The 18,461-nt window shown below is 45.1% G+C and overlaps 1 protein-coding gene across 9 annotated transcripts; it reads right to left on the reverse strand.

The window, feature by feature from the left end:
• Positions 1 to 312: 312 nt before the first annotated feature.
• Positions 313 to 18,339, reverse strand: LOC118089971 (DGAT1/2-independent enzyme synthesizing storage lipids). Of its 9 annotated transcripts, none has more exons than XM_088675527.1 (10): positions 18,207 to 18,322; positions 17,622 to 17,726; positions 16,882 to 17,056; positions 9,920 to 10,069; positions 6,775 to 7,150; positions 4,695 to 4,859; positions 4,117 to 4,307; positions 3,636 to 3,696; positions 1,800 to 1,939; positions 313 to 505 (listed from the first exon to the last, which is right to left on the reverse strand). In XM_088675527.1, the coding sequence occupies exons 5-10, from the start codon at positions 7,052 to 7,054 to the stop codon at positions 401 to 403; spliced, it is 942 nt and encodes a 313-aa protein (XP_088531653.1). In that variant the 5' UTR covers positions 7,055 to 7,150; positions 9,920 to 10,069; positions 16,882 to 17,056; positions 17,622 to 17,726; positions 18,207 to 18,322; the 3' UTR covers positions 313 to 400. The 9 variants fall into 9 exon arrangements, with proteins under 9 accessions (XP_088531653.1, XP_088531656.1, XP_088531657.1 ...); XM_088675530.1 differs by having other exon boundaries at positions 6,775 to 6,874; positions 18,207 to 18,318; XM_088675531.1 differs by having other exon boundaries at positions 6,775 to 6,842; positions 18,207 to 18,317.
• Between the last annotated feature and the right edge of the window lie 122 nt (positions 18,340 to 18,461).

An 18,461-nucleotide genomic window follows, 5' to 3' on the forward strand; every position in this document is an offset into this window, starting at 1 on the left:
GGCTCAGATCTTGGAGCAGCCTTTTATAAACATAAAAGAAGTGTCACTATTTCAATACAGCTTAATTATAGACATTACTCTTTCAGATGTAACATTATTTAATGTTTCAATTAAACACTCGCCTTCCTGTAACACTTTGTGATTCTGGCTCTACTAGTGTAGGTTTCCCCAAAAGGGGCATTCTGGGAGTCTTGCAGGGATAGGACAAGACAGCACTTCTATCTCTTCCAAACCTAGGACCTTCTGCATGCACAGCAGGCGCTGAGCTACTAAGCTAGTGGCCCTTCCAAATAAATATACAATCCAGCACAATTCTGTGCATGTTGACTTAGCTTTAATTACATAATTATTAATTTTTCCTATTACAAACATATGGTTTGTTTTAGCTTTCTTGTTTTAGCTAGTTGGCTTTGCCATGCTTATCAAATCGTTCAGAAAGAGCTCTTAATATATTTCCTGGCCTTTTTTGGTGTCTATCCCGAAGATTTTCAAGTGCAGTCTTTGCCTGTTGAAAGAAAAACAAAGGACTACATTATGTTCTAGCAATATATTGCAAAATAGATATTCACAGTTATTAATATCAGTGAGGAAAAAGCTAAAGGCATCAGAATCAGTGGCATCCAGAATCTCCTTCTTTCCAGCAAAAATGGAAATGTAAGCAACTGAATTTATTTTGAGGGACGATGCTGCAAATGTAAATCCAGTCATTTGTATTCGGAAATGTGTTACGTGAGAGGCCTTGTGTAATCAACGCCCAAGAGCAGCTTTTTGGGCATGGAGGGTTGAGCAAGAGGGCCAGCAAACTCTACAGTACAACCGCTCATCTCTCTGTGAATCCAGCCCATTGTATTCATGTTTACCCTGGTTTTCTCATTTAGGAAGGCCCCAAAATTGTTGAGCTTCTTTTAGACAGCCCTAACCAACAGCACTCTGTGAGAATGAGTTATTGTCACATTATAATGTAATACCAGAGTGTATCATAGAGATGGCACCTGTGTTTAAAATTGTCTTCTGGGAAACAGCATCCCATTTAGGAGATTGATGATGTACAAGCAATAACTGTAACGAAAAATGTGTTGGAGATTCAGGGTTGGTAGCTCATTGCATTGGAATCATGGCTGTTAAAGTAGCTGTATCCAACAGTGCAGTTCTGCTCATGCAACACACATCCACATGTACAATGAATTGTCTTCCTCTTCAGCCCTCTCACCACCCTCAAAAATTGGCACTGGGGTGACTTAGAGGGACCCACTGGGGCCCAGTTCTGGGGCCCATATTGGTGGAGGAAAAAGTTCCATTGCGTGAGCAGATCTCTCTTTGTGCTGCACTAGATAAAATGCATAGTGTTATGTATTGAAGTTCTCACCCTGGCCACCAGGGGTATTGTGTATATAGTTTTCACTCAGGTCCACGTCAGTTACGGTAATTTAGGCGGGAAACCCTGGGCAGTTGTTGTTACAATGTTGACAGCCGGCTGCCTATAAAAACAGGCCAGCTGAGCTGTTCAGTTCAGTTCCAGCTCACTTATAAAGGTCTACTTGGTGAAACCTCTGTGTTGTCTGATATGTCCACTCACTACTTAATACATAGTTTATCCCATTTAATTAGTCTGCACAAGTTAAGAAGAGGGAAAACTGAGTGAGGAAAATAATGCACAAAAGTGTATATGATGAACCCTCTATCTGGTCGTATAGAATGAGGAAGTGAGTATTCAGAATACAATTTAGAACTGAAAGAGAGAGAAACCAACAGGGAAAAAATATCCTGCTTCTTTATTTCCAAGTGTAGGGTTCACTTACTTTTTCAGTCAGCTCTGTGGCAGTTATATTTGGATCATATGGGATGGGTTCTCCAACATATGTCCTCAGTTTCACTGGGAAACCTCCATAACTTGGAAGGAATATACATCGAGTTTTCTCATACAGCCATTTTGTCAGCCCTGTGTATGAAATGGAAGAAGATTAGGAAAGAATTTCAAATTAGTTGGCATTCTGAGTGTTTAGCAGTTACGATCCATCCATCACAGTGTGGAAGAGTTAAATAATATGAGTGCTTGGGGGAAGAGATGCAAGATATTCAGTCAGCTCTTCTCACTCTTTGCAATCAGGGTCATAGGTTGTGCAATAGACTGCAGAATCTGATTTGTTTCCTGCTCAGTTCCTCTCCATGTTCGGGTAGCTACCACATTTATCTATTGTAGCTTTGTTTTAAATTTAATGGGAAACTAAGCAAGGACATGTTCACTCAGTTCTCAGGCAGGCAGCACAGCTTTTTGCAGATAAGTGTACATGGAATAAACTCTACTAGTCCTATATAATAATGTCCAAGATGTCCCTGCGTCCAAGCTGTCCCGTGTGTCCCTGGGTCACTGCGCATGTGCCCCAGGGATACAGGGATTGGACAGCAGAGACTGCGCGCGCGCACTCTCCCCCCCCCTGCCTCCTCCAACCGCCGCTCCTGCCGGACACCGCCTCACTGCAGGGCACGTCAGGGAAGCGAGGGTGGAGGCCGGTGAAGGCCTCCTCACAACCCTCCCTGGCCGTGAGGAGCGGCGGTTGGAGGAGTCAGGGGGGGGGAGAGTGTGCGCGTCCTTCCTGTCGGCAGCTGGGGGAGAGGAACGGAGGAGGAGAACGCAGTGCTTTCTCCTCCTCCGTTCCTGTCCCCCTGCCGCCAACAGCAAGGACAGGTCCCAGGGTTCGGAGAAGCGCTGCGCAAGCGCTTCTCCGAACCCTGGGATGTCTGCTTGCTGTCGGCGGCTGCGGGAGAGGAACGGAGGAGGAGAACGCAGCGCTTTCTCCTCCTCCGTTCCTGTCCCCCTGCCGCCAACAGCAAGGACAGGTCCCAGGGTTCGGAGAAGCGCTGCACAAGCGCTTCTCCGAACCCTGGGATGTCTGCTTGCTGTCGGCGGCTGCGGGAGAGGAACGGAGGAGGAGAACGCAGCGCTTTCTCCTCCTCCGTTCCTGTCCCCCTGCCGCCAACAGCAAGGACAGGTCCCAGGGTTCGGAGAAGCGCTGCGCAAGCGCTTCTCCGAACCCTGGGATGTCTGCTTGTTGTCGGCGGCTGCGGGAGAGGAACGGAGGAGGAGAACGCAGCGCTTTCTCCTCCTCCGTTTCTGTCCCCCTGCCGCCAACAGCAAGGACAGGTCCCAGGGTTCGGAGAAGCGCTGCGCAAGCGCTTCTCCGAACCCTGGGATGTCTGCTTGCTGTCGGCGGCTGCGGGAGAGGAACGGAGGAGGAGAACGCAGCGCTTTCTCCTCCTCCGTTCCTGTCCCCCTGCCGCCAACAGCAAGGACAGGTCCCAGGGTTCGGAGAAGCGCTGCGCAAGCGCTTCTCCGAACCCTGGGATGTCTGCTTGCTGTCGGCGGCTGCGGGAGAGGAACGGAGGAGGAGAACGCAGCGCTTTCTCCTCCTCCGTTTCTGTCCCCCTGCCGCCAACAGCAAGGACAGGTCCCAGGGTTCGGAGAAGCGCTGCACAAGCGCCTCTCCGAACTCCAGGATGTTCTAGCGCCCGTTATTAAACGGGCTGAAATACACTAGTAGGTAATAAATAGATACTCTTTAAAAAAAACACTAAAATGTTTATTGCCTGATATCAGAGCTCTTGGTCAACCAAGGAACATAGGATATTTAGCTCACTTGTCTTTCCAAAGGTCCTGTATGCTTCACACATGTTTTGGGTAAAGATGGGGATGATGGGCTAAAAGATAAAAGATGGAATGAAAATGAAAAGAAAGACGAGAACTGGATAACTACTTCCCCCCCAACCGTCCTGCCTTTATTTTTGTTAAAGACTAGGAAGAATGCTTCACATCTGGTATTATAATGACAGGCAACTCATAAATTATGTAATTGGCTTCAGTTCAAATATCTCAGATGATGAAACCTCACAAGCTATCCCCCAGATTTTCAGGAATTGAAGAGAAAAAAGAAGAAAAAGCTGTTTTTCTTTCTAAATGTCATTGGTTTGTGGCTCTCCAGATAATCATTTGACACCAAAACAGGATATTTGCCATTATTGGCTATTTAGGATGCTAGATCAAGGATTTTAACACATTACATCATACGTCATTTCCAGGATAATCTTGAGGTCAATGCAAATTGCCCAAAGGTCACTCACCACTTTTGCCTCCAAAGCTATCCGAGCAAAACCTGTGCGGTTACCCCACATTAAGTTGTAGTCATTACTAAAATTTCCTTCTCTAGCTCCACCAGGTAAAATGCTCAATAAATGGCCTTTCTTCAGAATTTCCACACATTCAGCATTCGTGAAATCTTTTGCTAAGATCACATCCAAAAACATCTTCATTCCTAAAAAAAAAACACCCCCAAACAGAAAAGTGCATTTTATATAACTCTTATTTAGGAAATACTGTGGATACAAGTGTCGTTAATTCAAATGATATTGCACTATTATGGATCACAAGTACAGCTCTCTGCAAATCCTCTTCAACCACGATTTCATGAAAGGTGACCTTTATGCTGGTTCGTCTTTTGCTCACATGTTCTTGGAGTAGGCTTTTTCTGGTAAGCAAAAGAGTGAGTCGGAGTGCAATTTCACCTATTGGTGGTATTTTATTTTTCTGTTGCTTTTTACCTGCTTGCCTGATGCACTGTTTTATATTTAATCGCTTTGTTTTACGTCATATTTTATACATTTTTATCTAAAAAGACATGATTTGAATTTAAATCATTTACCTGGCGTCCTATACAACATGTGATCGATTACTGAATGGCAGTATAACCCTGTCTTTTTATAAAGTTTATTCAGAAATAATATATAGTTGATAGGAAAAGCTGGATGGTAAATAATAATAATCCCTGGACCTTTAGGGAGACGTTCCATGTCCATAACTTCATAACCTGAAAATAATACAAAGTTTAACAAATAAATATTGCTTTGATGAAACTAAATACGATATCACCATCTTTTAGTGGAGGAAAACAGTGTGGTTCAGAAAAACTGAAGGTCAGGTAAAAGCTCTGCTACGGTATATACCGTGTTTCTCCGAAAATAAGACACCGTCTTATATTTATTTTTCCTCAAAAAAACCACTATGGCTTATTTTCAGGGGGTGTCTTATTTTTTTCCTCCTTCTCCTGCCGTGACCAGCATTGCTGCTGCGCCTATTACTGTGTCTTATTTTCGGGGTATGGCTTATATTCCTTGAATGCTTAAAAATCCTGCTACAGCTTATTTTATGGCTACGTCTTATTTTCAGAGAAACAGGGTACTCCAGCATTCTGGGTGCTAGGTTGTCATCCACAGGAAGTAGAGCTTACTCTGTGGTGGTCGCAGATTTAAAAAAGGGAGACACCTCCTCTCCTGAAATGTTATTTCCTTGCTTACGTTTGGGCATAGGCGGAAACATTTTTTGCCCAGCCTTTGAGACAGCTATACCTATGTTTTGCTTTTTAAATCTACTTTATGATTTTATATGGGTTTGTGCCTTTGAGATGGTTTAACAGGTTGTTATACTAAATGTTTTGGATATTTCTTTTTATTTGAAGGCCAGTATTACCCAGCATAGGGTGTTTCTTTGGGGGAAAGATCTCCAGTTCCATGGAGAACATTTCTCCCCCATCTCTCAGAGGTAAATATGGAGAATAGAATGGAGAATGAAACAAATTCAGGCATTTGCTGAAGTGGCATTTTGCTTTCCCCATATTTATTTACCAACTGAAGGAAGCCAAGGTTCAAATCCCCACTCAGACATGGATCTCACTGGGTGACCTTGGGCCAGTCACCGCCTCTTAACCACTGGGTCTTTGTCGGAAGGGATGAAGGAGGGGGTGAACCATGCACTCCTTGGAGAAAATGGTGGGCTATAAATGCAAGAAATAAACTCTTTTGCTTACCTGCTTAAGAAAGCTTGGAGGGGCCAGGCAGATGTAGATGTCAGTCACCAACCTAGCATCCAGAGATCATCACAGGGCCGCAACCATTTGGAAAACTATTTTTAAAGGGCTGTGCTAATTGTAGCTTTGTGAGGTGTTATCAAAGAGTATTATTGTTGTTGTTATTATTATTATTATTATTATTAGAAAAATAGGTGATGGTATACACCATGACCCACCTCCCCTACCATCACTTATCTCCCCACAGCTCCCTCACTCCCCCCCCCTTTGCTTCTTCCTCCTCCTCCTCCATCACTGCTGCTTCCCGTGGCTGCAGGGGAAGCCTCCTGGAGGTGCTTTGGCATGGCCCTCAAAATGGCCAAAGTGCCTCTGCTCTGGCACAACTGCAGCCGCAGGAAGCAGCAGAGATTTTGGAGGAGGAAGCGGCAAAGGTGCAGGCGGGATGAGTGGGGGATGGGCAAGTGGCAGCAAGATGGTGGCAGGGGGGAAAGAGGTGGTGGTACAACATAGCGATGATGCGTACCGACAGGGGGGAAAGCACTGAGTGTAAACAACATTATCCCAAGTTTCTTTTGGAGAGGAGGCATGCTTTAAATGTGATTAAATGTATGGTGTTTATGCAGCCACCAACTGACCCTTTCTTCTGTGATATGTCTTAATTTCATACCTCATAAAATGTTTTGTTTTTCTTTATGATGCTTATTACATAAATAAATATTGATGGCTTTGTTTTGATCCTTATGAAGCCATACCAAAATTGTAGCTGTTGTGACCCCAAGGTGGGTTCAGAGCTACACTTCTTATGCACTGTGGCAACTATTGTTCCCGTGCTTGAAGCCTGAAATTCTGATGCTCAGTCCTATGAAAGTATAGTGGCTGATAAGATGGAATTATTGGTATGAAAGAAACCTTTACTCACCATGCCATATCTTTCCATACGTATCTACAACTTGATTCATAACGTGCCTTGGCTTGTCCCAAAATTTGCTATAAAAATCATTTTCTTGGTGGTTATTCATCTTCTTGTAAATATATAACAGAAGTGAGGCACAAGCGGAAAAACAAAACAAAACCAATACTGCTGAATAAAACAACATCAGAAGCACAAAAAACCACCGAGGGTGAACCACTAAGGTCAGGTAGTCTTCTAAATAAGGAAAACTAATCCAGTTTTCCAGCTTTTGAGTAAACCAGCTCATGGTTTCCTGATCTGAAGCATCAAGTGTATGCCAATGAAAGAAAGAAATCAAGTGGAATTTTCCACAGTCGTAATGGTTTTTCCCCCCACCATTTACCTGGAAAACAGAAAATGCAGTACATCAGTTTGAATTGCCACCCCAGAGGCATTCATGAAATCTCTAGCTATTTACTATTTTTCCAGTTTTCCCATTATAACTTGCCAAGTAGACATATTGTTCTTTCAACATTCATTGTGGGGATGTACAATACAGTGGTACCTCTACTTACGTGCCCCTCTTGTTATGTATCCTTTGGGATATGCACATGGCAAACCCAGAAGTATATTTCCGTGTTTCGCCACTCGCACATGCGCAGAAGTGCTCTATCGCGCCACGCACATGCATAGAACAGGCATCTCCGATTGCGGAAACCTTGGGTTCCGACCAGAGCTCCGGAATGGATTGCATCCACAACCAGAGGTACCACTATATTAGTAATGTATGATTCATCATATTTCAGTCAGAATGTAGTTCTGGCACCTCTCAGGTGGGCGCCATTGTGGGCCGGTGCTCCTTCCACCTGCTTCTTGTCTTTATGTACTTTTGAGAAGCCCCAAACGAACATTTCAGGTCAAAACAGAAGCTGACCAGCGTATGCAAGTCTACCCCTCTTTTAGATCTACTCTATGATTCCACTCCTAGCTGTTCCTAGCCACAATTTGTCAAGCTACATGGAGGGGCCAATTTGTATATCCTTTTCACATGTACTGGTGGTGGGCTTTAAGCATTCCAGTGAAGCCTCTACCATCGCACTCATGTGCGTTTGTGCAAGGCCCTTCTGAGCTGCTCTTGTCTTCTGCCTGAATCTAGGAAAACAAGGGAAGGTGGGGGCACACCGGAACCATGGATAACTGCCATCTGTTCAGGGTTGCCCTGAGTCGCCCGGTGACTTACTGTAACAACTTCATGGTGGGTTTGGGCACCTGTTTTTCTTGGGAAAGAACACTAGTCACAAAGCAAGCTGGTTTCATTCAACTGCTGTTCCATTTCTCCCTTTGTCCTGCAATTTTCTATGGCGTCTTTATACATATATATTGTCCTCTTTTTGTCATCATTATAAGATTTTAAACCAATTGCCTTCTATGTGTGATCACAGGTGTCTGGCTACCCTTGAAGATTTATAGGGGCTTGAAGATTTATAGGGGCTGGGGAATGCTGGCAGACAATCAGCCCCATCACATGCTCCCACTTTGGGGACTAATTGTTACCACCTGCCCAGCAATCCTTGCTCACAGGATCACTACTTCATGACAGGCAGTACCTGCTAAACCAGTGGTGTCCAAACTTTTTTCAAAGAGGGCCAGATGTGATGAAGTGAAGGGCCGTGAGGGCCAACCAAAGAGCCGACCAAAGTTGTTGACCTTTTTTAAGGATCGAAGTTGTTGAGCTTTTTTTAGGGTTGAAGTTGTTTAGGATTTTACCCCAGGAAATAAACTGCCACAGGGGCCGGATTAAGCTGACTGGTGGGCCAGGTTAGCCCTCCAAAATGGACTCTGGACATGCCTGTGCTAAACCAATCAGAGGCTGCGGCTTGGGGGCTGCGAGCAGCCCACCCCCAGACAATTTAAGGGGGGTGCAAGGTATATTGGGAAACCTGCCACCACCCAATTTTAATGACTGATGATTTTAAAACTTTAGCTTTGCAACAATTTGCTGTGTCAGTAGAGACTTAACGTCAAGTTTTTTGGAAAGTGGATAGGGGTGGGGCACAAATTTCTTTTCTTGTCGCTGTGAATACACTGACTCAAAAAATGGAGCATTGGCTGTGGAGGTAAACAGCGTTTCCATGCACTCTGGCTTCCATCACGGTATTCCATTGCACCAGAAGCAGTTTAGTCATGCTTGGCCATATGATCCAGAAAGCTGTCTATGGGCAAATGCCAGCTCCCTCGGCCTGAAGCAAGATGAGTGCCGCATCCCATAGCCACCTTTGACGGGACTTAAGCATTCAGGGGCCATTTACCTTCTATGATTCTACTGGTATTAGAAGAATGATAAATTCCAGTTGTGAATAAAACACAGTGTTTTATATTGTATATGTTTAAGTCTGGGTTTGCTCTGCCTCCAGTGCTCTCCTATTGCTGGTTTGGAGAGCTGTTTATTCATGACATTAGCCACCATCTATATGTGGCTAATGTCGTGTTAAAAGGTAAAGGGACCCCTGACCATTAGGTCCAGTCATGACCGACTCTGGGGTTGCGATGCTCATCTCGCCTTATTGGCCGAGGGAGCCGGCGTACAGCTTCCAGGTCATGTGGCCAGCATGACAAAGCCGCTTCTGGCGAACCAGAGCAGCACACGGAAACGCCATTTACCTTCCCACTGGAGCAGTACCTATTTATCTACTTGCACTTTGATGTGCTTTCGAACTGCTAGGTTTGCAGGAGCTGGGACCGAGCAACGGGAGCTCACCCCGTCGCAGGGATTCGAACCGGCAACCTTCTGATCGGCAAGCCCTAGGCTCTGTGGTTTAACCCACAGCACCACTTATGAAATACTGTATATTGGTTAGTTTTCCCCTAAACCAATTTCAGATAAACCCTGATTGAAAAAAGAACACCCTAGCTGTGTTTTAAGTTGACAGTTTGTAAACAGCCTAAAGTTTTCATACAACTGGTTTTTACACACACACTCACACACACACACACACACACACACACACTGCTGACCCCTGTTCACGGATGGACAAATAACACAACTGCTAGCACATTTGCAAAGCTTAGCAGGGTCTGGTATGGTTTCCAGTTTGATGGGGGGGGGTGTACTGAGATTCCTTGGGGTTCCTTCCAACTCTACAAGTCTATGAAACACAAACTTTTTACTTACGTTCCTGGTAAGCCTAAATTCCCTTTACATCAGTTACCTCTCCATGGGACCAGCAGAAGTTCTCTCGTGGTTTTTTTGGTAGGTTGTTTCACTCCTATTGTGATGCATCCCTTTGTGATATTTAAAGAGACACTAGTGGGTGTGGCATCCCTATGAAGACAATAAGGTTTTTGGAAATGATACAACTAGGTTTGAGTTGCCATATGCAGTTAAACATGCTGTGTGAGGTAACAGCAAACATTGCATAGTAGCATGGTGAATCTCATAAAGCCTGTCCTTGGAAAAGGATCAAAGGTAGGGATTCTAACAACTTTGTCTCCCTTTGCTTATAGCTCCCTTCTACCTTGAACAGAATGAACAAGTCAAGGAACAAGCTACTTACACCATCCACCATCAAGAAATATACAACGTTGATACAAAAGTCAGGTGCCTGCCCCTCTCTCTGCCGAGGACTGGCAAGAGCCCATGGGTTCCCAGGCACGCGCACAGGGTCTGTGTCCCTTTGGAGAATACACGGCGAAGATTATTGAAAATTTTGTTTATTCACCTATTTACACATTCAGCCTGCATGGAGGAAGTCTAGATCTTACAGCATGGCTCACAGCAGTCCAGGGAACCTTTCGCCTCCTTCTCCAAGATGTGGACACCTAAAGAACTGAACTTAATATGTGGGGGCAGAAACTGAGAGAAACCCAAAATTGGCAGATTCAGCCATCCCTACTCTCAGGCCCGTCTTAACCCTCCAGCACCCCGTTCCTTCCCAAAATTTAGCCTGGGATGGAGGGCGCCCTTGGGCAGGGGGGGAACAAAGACAGAAGCCGCTGCCACCGCGGGGGCTGGAAGATGGCGGTTGGTATGGGAAGGAGGAGGTGGAGGCGGCAGCAGCAGCAGCAGGCACAGGGCTGTGGGGAAAGGCAGCGGGGCTCTTCACGCAGGCGAGGTTGAGGGAAATGCCAACACTGCATCCCTGGGAAACTCCTCTCTCCGCTGCCGCTCTCCTCCGCAGCCACCGCTTGGTGCCGGTTCGCCTCCGTGCCCCCCACCCTCCGCCGCGAAGCAGCAGGGCGACCCCTGAGGGAGCTGGCTGGCTGCTGTGGAAGGCTGGAGAAGCTCTCCAGCCACCAATTGCCGGAGGGAGGGAGGGATCAAGGGTTGACTGCTGAACGCCCGGCTCGCAGGCAGGCTGCCGCCCCTACCGAGCTGTGGCCCCCGGACCTCTTCCCTGGTGTCCTCCAGCACCCTCCAGTGCCCGGCGCCGTGGTTCTCCGCGCCACTAACCTCTATGGCTAAGACACCCCTGAAATGAACCAAGCTTTCCACAACCCTTCCAACATAAAGGTTGGGATGACCTTGAGCAAGGCCTCCTGTAAATGAGCAGAGATGGTTTTGAGCGTGGTCCAGGTACCCTCCTATTTGTGATCTTCAGTTGGGTGGTCTAAATCAGATTTCCATACAATTTGAAGGCCTCTAGCACCCAGCCACCCCCACTTTCATGATTTAATAGATTGCTGTATATTTGGGAAGCAGCACCCTTCAGGTCATATACTGGCCTGCTGCATAAGGATTCAAACAAGGCAAGTGTGCAAAGGCCCTCTCCCTTGCGATCCAAACAAAGTGCAAAAGGATGAGCCTGAGCTACCTGATATTAGCTTTCAGTTCCTCTTTGGAAATTGTTTTCCCTCTGGAAAGCCGGTCATGGATTCAAACCAGGTCCCTCCATGGTTTTGAGCTTGGTGATAAGTTGTAGTTCAGCAACTTCTCTTTCCAGTCTATTTCTGAAATTCTTTTGTAGTAAGACAGCTACTTTGAGATCTTGTATAGAATGTCCTGGGAGATTGAAGTGTTCTCCTACTGGTTTCTCTGTCTTCTGGTTCCTGATGTCAGATTTATGTCCATTTATCCTTTGGCGTAGGGTTTGGCCTGTTTGTCCAATATAGAGAGCTGAAGGGCACTGTTGGCATTTGATGTTGGCCGCTTCTGGAGAACCAGAGCAGTGCACAGAAATGTCGTTTACCTTCCCACCGGAGCGGTACCTATTTATCTACTTGCACTTTGACATGCTTTTGAACTGCTAGGTTCAAAAGGAATAGGGAGCTATCACAAAGGGATGTAACATACCTCTCACAATTCCTTCCTTTATCTGATCCATTATGCTTTATCTGATCCATTATGCAACTCTACGATGTTTGTTATACATGTTACCCCACACTGCATGTTTTATTGCAAATGACAGGCTGTAAAGTTTTTGTTTCATAGACTTGTAGAGTTGGAAGGAACCCCAAGGAATCTCTCTCTCTCTCTCTCTCTCTCTCTCTCTCTCTCTCTCTCTCTCTCTCTCTCTCTCTCTGATCTTGTGTCCCTTTCTTTATTCTTGGCTTCCAAACCTGATCATTATATAATTGATCAACTTACTTGGCCGGTTTTCAATCATCTGCCTAGGATATTATCCTTCATGCATTCATTAGAAAAAGTCACAAATGCTTTCTTTTCTTTTCCTTTTCAGGCCCCTGTCATTGTTGATGCCTGGTTCATAATTGTACGCTATGGATGTGCTTCCACTCATTCTGAAGCTGACCGGACACGGGTTAGAGCTCAATGTCGAGCCTACCAAGTGGCGGTAGCGACGGCGAAGAAGACTTTCTTCACCGCCTCAATTGCATCTGCAGAAAACAGCAGCAGGAGACTTTTTCAGGTGGTTCGCAATTTAGCGGAACCACCTGCTCCATCGGGGCCCAGTACGGGCCGCATGATCTCCTGCAACGATTTTGCAAAGTTTTTTGCAAATAAAGTCACTCAGATTCGGGAAGAGGTAGACTCCACCTTGGGAGCAGGGCCGGGGCGGGAGAGTGCTAGAGTCCTGTCTAGTCCAGTTGCGTGAGATCTGTTACCTCTGAGGATGTGGACAGGCTGCTTGGACGAGTGAAACCAACCACCTGTCTCTTTGACCCTTGCCCATCCTGGCTTATAAAAGCTAGCCGGGAACAGCTGGGCGATGGGCTTCACGGGTTGGTGAATGCTTCTCTCTGTGAGGGAGCCTTCCCAGACCCACTGAAAGAGGCAGTTATTAAACCGCTTCTTAAAAAACCATCTTTAGATGTGGCCAATATGGCCAACTATCACCCAGTCTCAAATCTTCCATTCTTGGGCAAGGTGATTGAGCGAGTGGTTGCTGAACAACTCCAGGCACGCCTGGAAGAAGCGGACCATTTGGATCCCCTCCAGTCAGGATTCAGGCCTCATCATGGGACTGAAACTGCCTTGGTCGTACTGGTTGATGATCTCCGGCGGGCTAGGGACAAAGGTGAGAGCTGTTTCCTAGTTCTGCTGGAACTCTCAGCGGCTTTTGACACCATCGACCATAACATACTTCTGGACCGCCTAGAGGGGTTGGGAGCTGGGGGCACTGTCATGCAGTGGTTCCGCTCCTTCCTCCTGGGCCATGCTCAGAAAGTTGGGGGGGATGAGTGTTCGGACCCCTGGGTTCTCACTTGTGGGGTGCCTCAGGGCTCTGTCCTCTCCCCCATGCTTTTTAACATCTACATGCAGCCTCTGGGAGAGATCATCAGGGGGTTTGGGCTGGGTGTTCATCAGTATGCGGATGATACCCAGCTCTACCTCTCTTTCAAATCAGAACCAGTGAAGGCGGTGAAGGTCCTGTGTGAGTGCCTGGAGGCGGTTGGAGGATGGGTGGCGGCTAACAGATTGAGGTTGAATCCTGACAAGACAGAAGTACTGTTTGTGGGGGACAGGAGGCAGGCAGGTGTGGAGGACTCCCTGGCCCTGAATGGGGCAACTGTGCCCCTGAAGGACCAGGTGCGCAGCCTGGGAGTCATTCTGGACTCACAGCTGTCCATGGAGGCGCAGGTCAATTCTGTGTCAAGGACAGCTGTCTATCAGCTCCATCTGGTACGCAGGCTGCCTGCAGAGTGGTGCATGCTCTAGTTATCTCCCGCTTGGACTCGGAAACTACAACTAATCCAGAATGTGGCAGCTGGACTGGTGACTGGGAGCGGCCGCCGAGACCACATAACACCGGTCTTGAAAGATCTACATTGGCTCCCAGTATGTTTCCGAGCACAGTTCAAAGTGTTGGTGCTGACCTTTAAAGCCCTAAATGGCCTCGGTCCAGTATACCTGAAGGAGCGTCTCCACCCCCATCATTCTGCCCGGACACTGAGGTCCAGTACCGAGGGCCTTCTGGCGGTTCCCTCATTGCAAGAAGCCAAGTTGCAGGGAACCAGGCAGAGGGCCTTCTCGGTAGTGGCGCCCGCCCTGTGGAACACCCTCCCATCAGATGTCAAAGAGAAAAACAGCTACCAGATTTTTAGAAGACATCTGAAGGCAGCCCTGTTTAGGGAGGCTTTTAATGTTGAATAGATTGTTTTATTTCATTTTTCTGTTGGAAACCGCCCAGAGTGGCTGGTGAAACCCAGCCAGATGGGCGGGGTATAAATAATAAATTATTATTATTATTATTATTATTATTATTATTATTATTATTATTATTATTATCATCATTCAATTATGGCTGTGTATGTGGGTTTTTTTAATCATTTTTGTTAGATTTCTTTCTCTTATAACTATATCTGTAATCAATACATTACATTCAAATTTCAATTTCCCCCTTCCCTGCTGACTTCCCTCAACTTCCATCCCTGGTTTATTATATCTCATATTACATTCTGCTGTCTGTGTTGCCATACTATTATGTTTCTTGTTTTTTATAGATAAAATTGCAAATGTTTATTTAAATCCTGCCAATGACTCTATTTTTTTTTGTTATGTTTCTGCAAATATGATGTAAAAGGTTCCCATTCTTTTTCAAAGTTACTATTGTCTTTTTCACAAAGTTTATCTGTTAACTTTGCCAACACATAGTTCATCAACTTCTCTTGCCATTGTTCCTTTGATGGTATTTCTCCAGTATTCCAGTTCTGTGCTATCAGAATTCTTGCTGCTGTTATCACATACATAAAAAAGTCCCTTTTTCTTTTAGTAATTGCCCTAGAATTCCTATCAGAAAAGCTTTTGGTTTTTTAATAAAAGTCATTTTAAACATTTTTTTTCCAGTTCATTGTATATCATTTCCCAAAAGATTTGGATATTCTTACACTCCCGCCACATATGATAAAAGGTACCTTCCCCTTCTTTACACCTCCAACAGTTCTTTTGTTCTGTTTTATACCTTCTTGCCAAATTTGTTGGTGTAACATACCACCTGTACATCATCTTCATGTAATTCTCTTTTAACAATATACAATCCGTAAACTTCAAGTTCACTTTCCAAAGTTTTATCCAATCATCAAATTGTATATTATGCCCTATATCCTGTGCCCATTTAATCATTACTGATTTAATTTCCCAATGAATTTCATTACACGGACCCCCATCAAACTGGAAACGATACCAGACCCTGCTAAGCTTTGCAAATGTGCTAGCAGTTGTGTTATTTGTCCGTCCGTGAACAGGGGTCAGTTCTCTCTCTCTCTCTCTCTCTCTCTCTCTCTCTCTCTCTCTCTCTCTCTCTCTGTGTGTGTGTGTGTGTGTGTGTGTGTGTGTGTGTGTTGTGCGTGTGTGTGAGAAAACTAGTTGTATGAAAATTTTAGCCTGTTTACAAACTGTCAACTTAAAACCCAGGGGATCACCACACCACTCTGAACTGGTTTGGGAGTCTTCTCTTTCTAGAAGATCTCTCCCCTCCTGACTGAGGTGAAACTCAAGTAGATTGTGACCTCCTGGCTCAGCCTCATCCTCCTGGCCTTTTCGCTTAATACTCTCACAGGACACTACACACTGTCCTTCTCATTAAGCTTAGAGTCTCCTTTCTCTAGCTTTAGATATTTTCCTCAAAGTGGATGTTTCTACCCAACTGTCTCTCTTTCCAACTCTCTCCCTTAGGCCATCACCCGCTCTGCCTCTCAAACTAAACCCTATCTCTATGTGAACTCTCTATGTGAACTCTATGTGAACACTCTCTCAGAAACTGCTCCTTTTATTCTCTCTCCCAAAGTGCTACTCCACTTCTGGTTTGCTGTCTTGGTAGCCAATCAGAGAGAGGCTCCAGCCTACTGGTGGAATTCTGAGGCATTGCACCACCAGATTCTGGTCTGGCTCTGCTGTCAGTCACACCGCCCTTCATCCGAAGAACTTGGGGCAGTAGTTTTCAATATTATTTATTTTGTGCTTTAATTTTGTATCTTAGTCAAAAACAAAACAATAACCTCCTCTCCCACAAGCACATTTAAAAGGCCATATAATATTAATCAGCCAAAGGCCTGGCTGAAGAGGAACATTTCCGCATGGCACTTAAAGCTGTATAATGAACGCGCCAGATAAACCTCCCTGGACTGAGCATTCCACAAACAGGGAGCTGCTGCTAAAAAGGCACGTTCTCCTGTTGCTACCCTCCAGACCTCTCATGGAGGAGGCAAAGAAGGTCCTCAGATGATGATCGCAGAAAGCAGAATACTGCAGCCTTTGTACATTTCGATGCCCTGCACACTTCTTTCCCTTAAAGTGTGCAGTGATGCTTTGATTGATGTTGGTCCCACCAAATAGTGCCCCATGTGCCTTCAGATCATTCCTTGGAATTTGAGTAGCATAGTTGTTTCATTGGGGTGGGGGTGTTATTGCAAAATTGCACTGAGTCTACGTTTTTAAAAAGCTCTCATCTGCTTTATTTCACTAAAATAAAATTGCGCAAATTGAAAATAAAAATGTAACACACACACACACACCAATTAAGGATCATGGTGAGGAGAGACGTTGAAACAACTTTAGGAAGCAATCTATTGAAGCAGCTGCTTCAGCAGTGACTGGGGGGTGGGGAACCATTCAGACCTGGACCTGGAAAGCACAGACCTATGCTTGTAAAGTGCAGTGCAAAAGGAAGTCTGGATGTGAGCCGTGTTTCAGGGATCGATGAGAAATTCATTTCAGTTTATATTTAAAGGTGAACCTACCTAATACTCAGTTTCTGACTAAGAACAGACTCTCCTTGTGTAAAAGCCTCAGGGCTCCTTTGTTCTCCTTTCCCTCTCTGTTTCAGAATCCTGGATGCAGTCCACTTGACCCAAACTGAAGGTAAACATCCAATGCTTCTTGGTTTTCACATTCAGAAGGAGCTATCCCAGAGTCCTTAAATGAAACGTGTAGGGAAAAGATAAATGTTTTAGCAAGGTTGCTGCTATATATCTATATAATCTCCCTACCCCCCCCCTTGCTGGGTATTTATAGCCATAGTGCCTTTTAGTCTGGATATTTCGAAAGGGAGGAGGAGATAAGGTGAGTATTACCCAATCAATTCTTTCTTCATCTGCCTCAGATTATATTACTAAATTCTTAGAACAAGGCTTCCTTAATTTAAGCTTCCATAATTTAAGCTGTGAAATTGCTACACCTTTCTTGCGTAAATAACTAACCCAGATTCAATGTTGACTTTTCTGCCCAAACGCACCTAGCTTTTTTAAAATCATTAAGAAAGCAAAACATCTGAGTCTAACAAATAAGGTAAATAAATACAAGTCTACAAATACTAATAGCATTACAACAAATTGAAAGTGGCATAAGTTTGAACATAATCATTACTTCTTGTTCCAATGCATTACACATTTTTCCATGAACTTATAAGGTTGATTTATGTGCATTCTTTTATAGCAGCCCACCAGATCAGAAGGCATTTTGGGTGCTGCTTGCTCCTTACCTGTCCCTCAGGGAAGAACTGCCTGCCACTGGCAGTGGAAAAGGTGGGGTGGGCATGAGGTGGGGCCCGCGGTTGGACCCTCCTCCCCCTCACTGGCTGTCACACCTTAAAAAATTATAATAATAATTTATGCCATTAAGTGTGTGAATTAAAAATGTAGAACCCCAAAGAAATGGCCTCAAAACTGCATCCAGGACTCTAAAACAGAGAAAGAAGGGAGAACAAAGGCGCTCTGAGGCTTTTACACAAGGAGAGTCTCTAGTGACAGCTCTTAAATTTTATCCTCGGCCAAAGGAGATTAATATGTACAGGTGAAGCTTTAATTTATGCTCATGAACCCACAAACTGTTAATAAAGTTTGTGCACAAATGTTGCTCCTGTGATCTCATATACTGTACATATCAATGACTGAAATGGAGCTATTTAAAAACTACTTAATGTCTTCTCCTATTCACTCATCGCAGTTTAGAAGGGTGCCCTTAGTGGATAAATGTTAAGACTTATTAAGAAAGCAAAGATACAAATCAGGGGGGGGGCTTACTTTCTGTAACCCAGTAACAGAGTTTTGTGGGGACCACCACTCACCTGACCTCTTACATCACATCACTGCTACTTATCTGTAGAGTAGGCAAGATGTTGGCAAGGTGGGTATGTTTCAAAGATGTTGATGGAGCCAATCCAGTGCTCCTGCTTTGTATGTTTATACCATGCTGACCTCACTCCCAACTTGCCTTTCCCCCTGTACCTCCGGTTAAACAGCAGGAATGTGACCAGCCAGAGGTCAGGTGAGCAGCAGTGCCCCATCACACTCTGCCACTGCCATAACCCATCATTGTGCAA

Source organism: Zootoca vivipara, chromosome 8 (genome assembly GCF_965207765.1).
Source record: "Zootoca vivipara chromosome 8, rZooViv2.hap1.1, whole genome shotgun sequence".
NCBI classification, from domain to species: domain Eukaryota; kingdom Metazoa; phylum Chordata; class Lepidosauria; order Squamata; family Lacertidae; genus Zootoca; species Zootoca vivipara.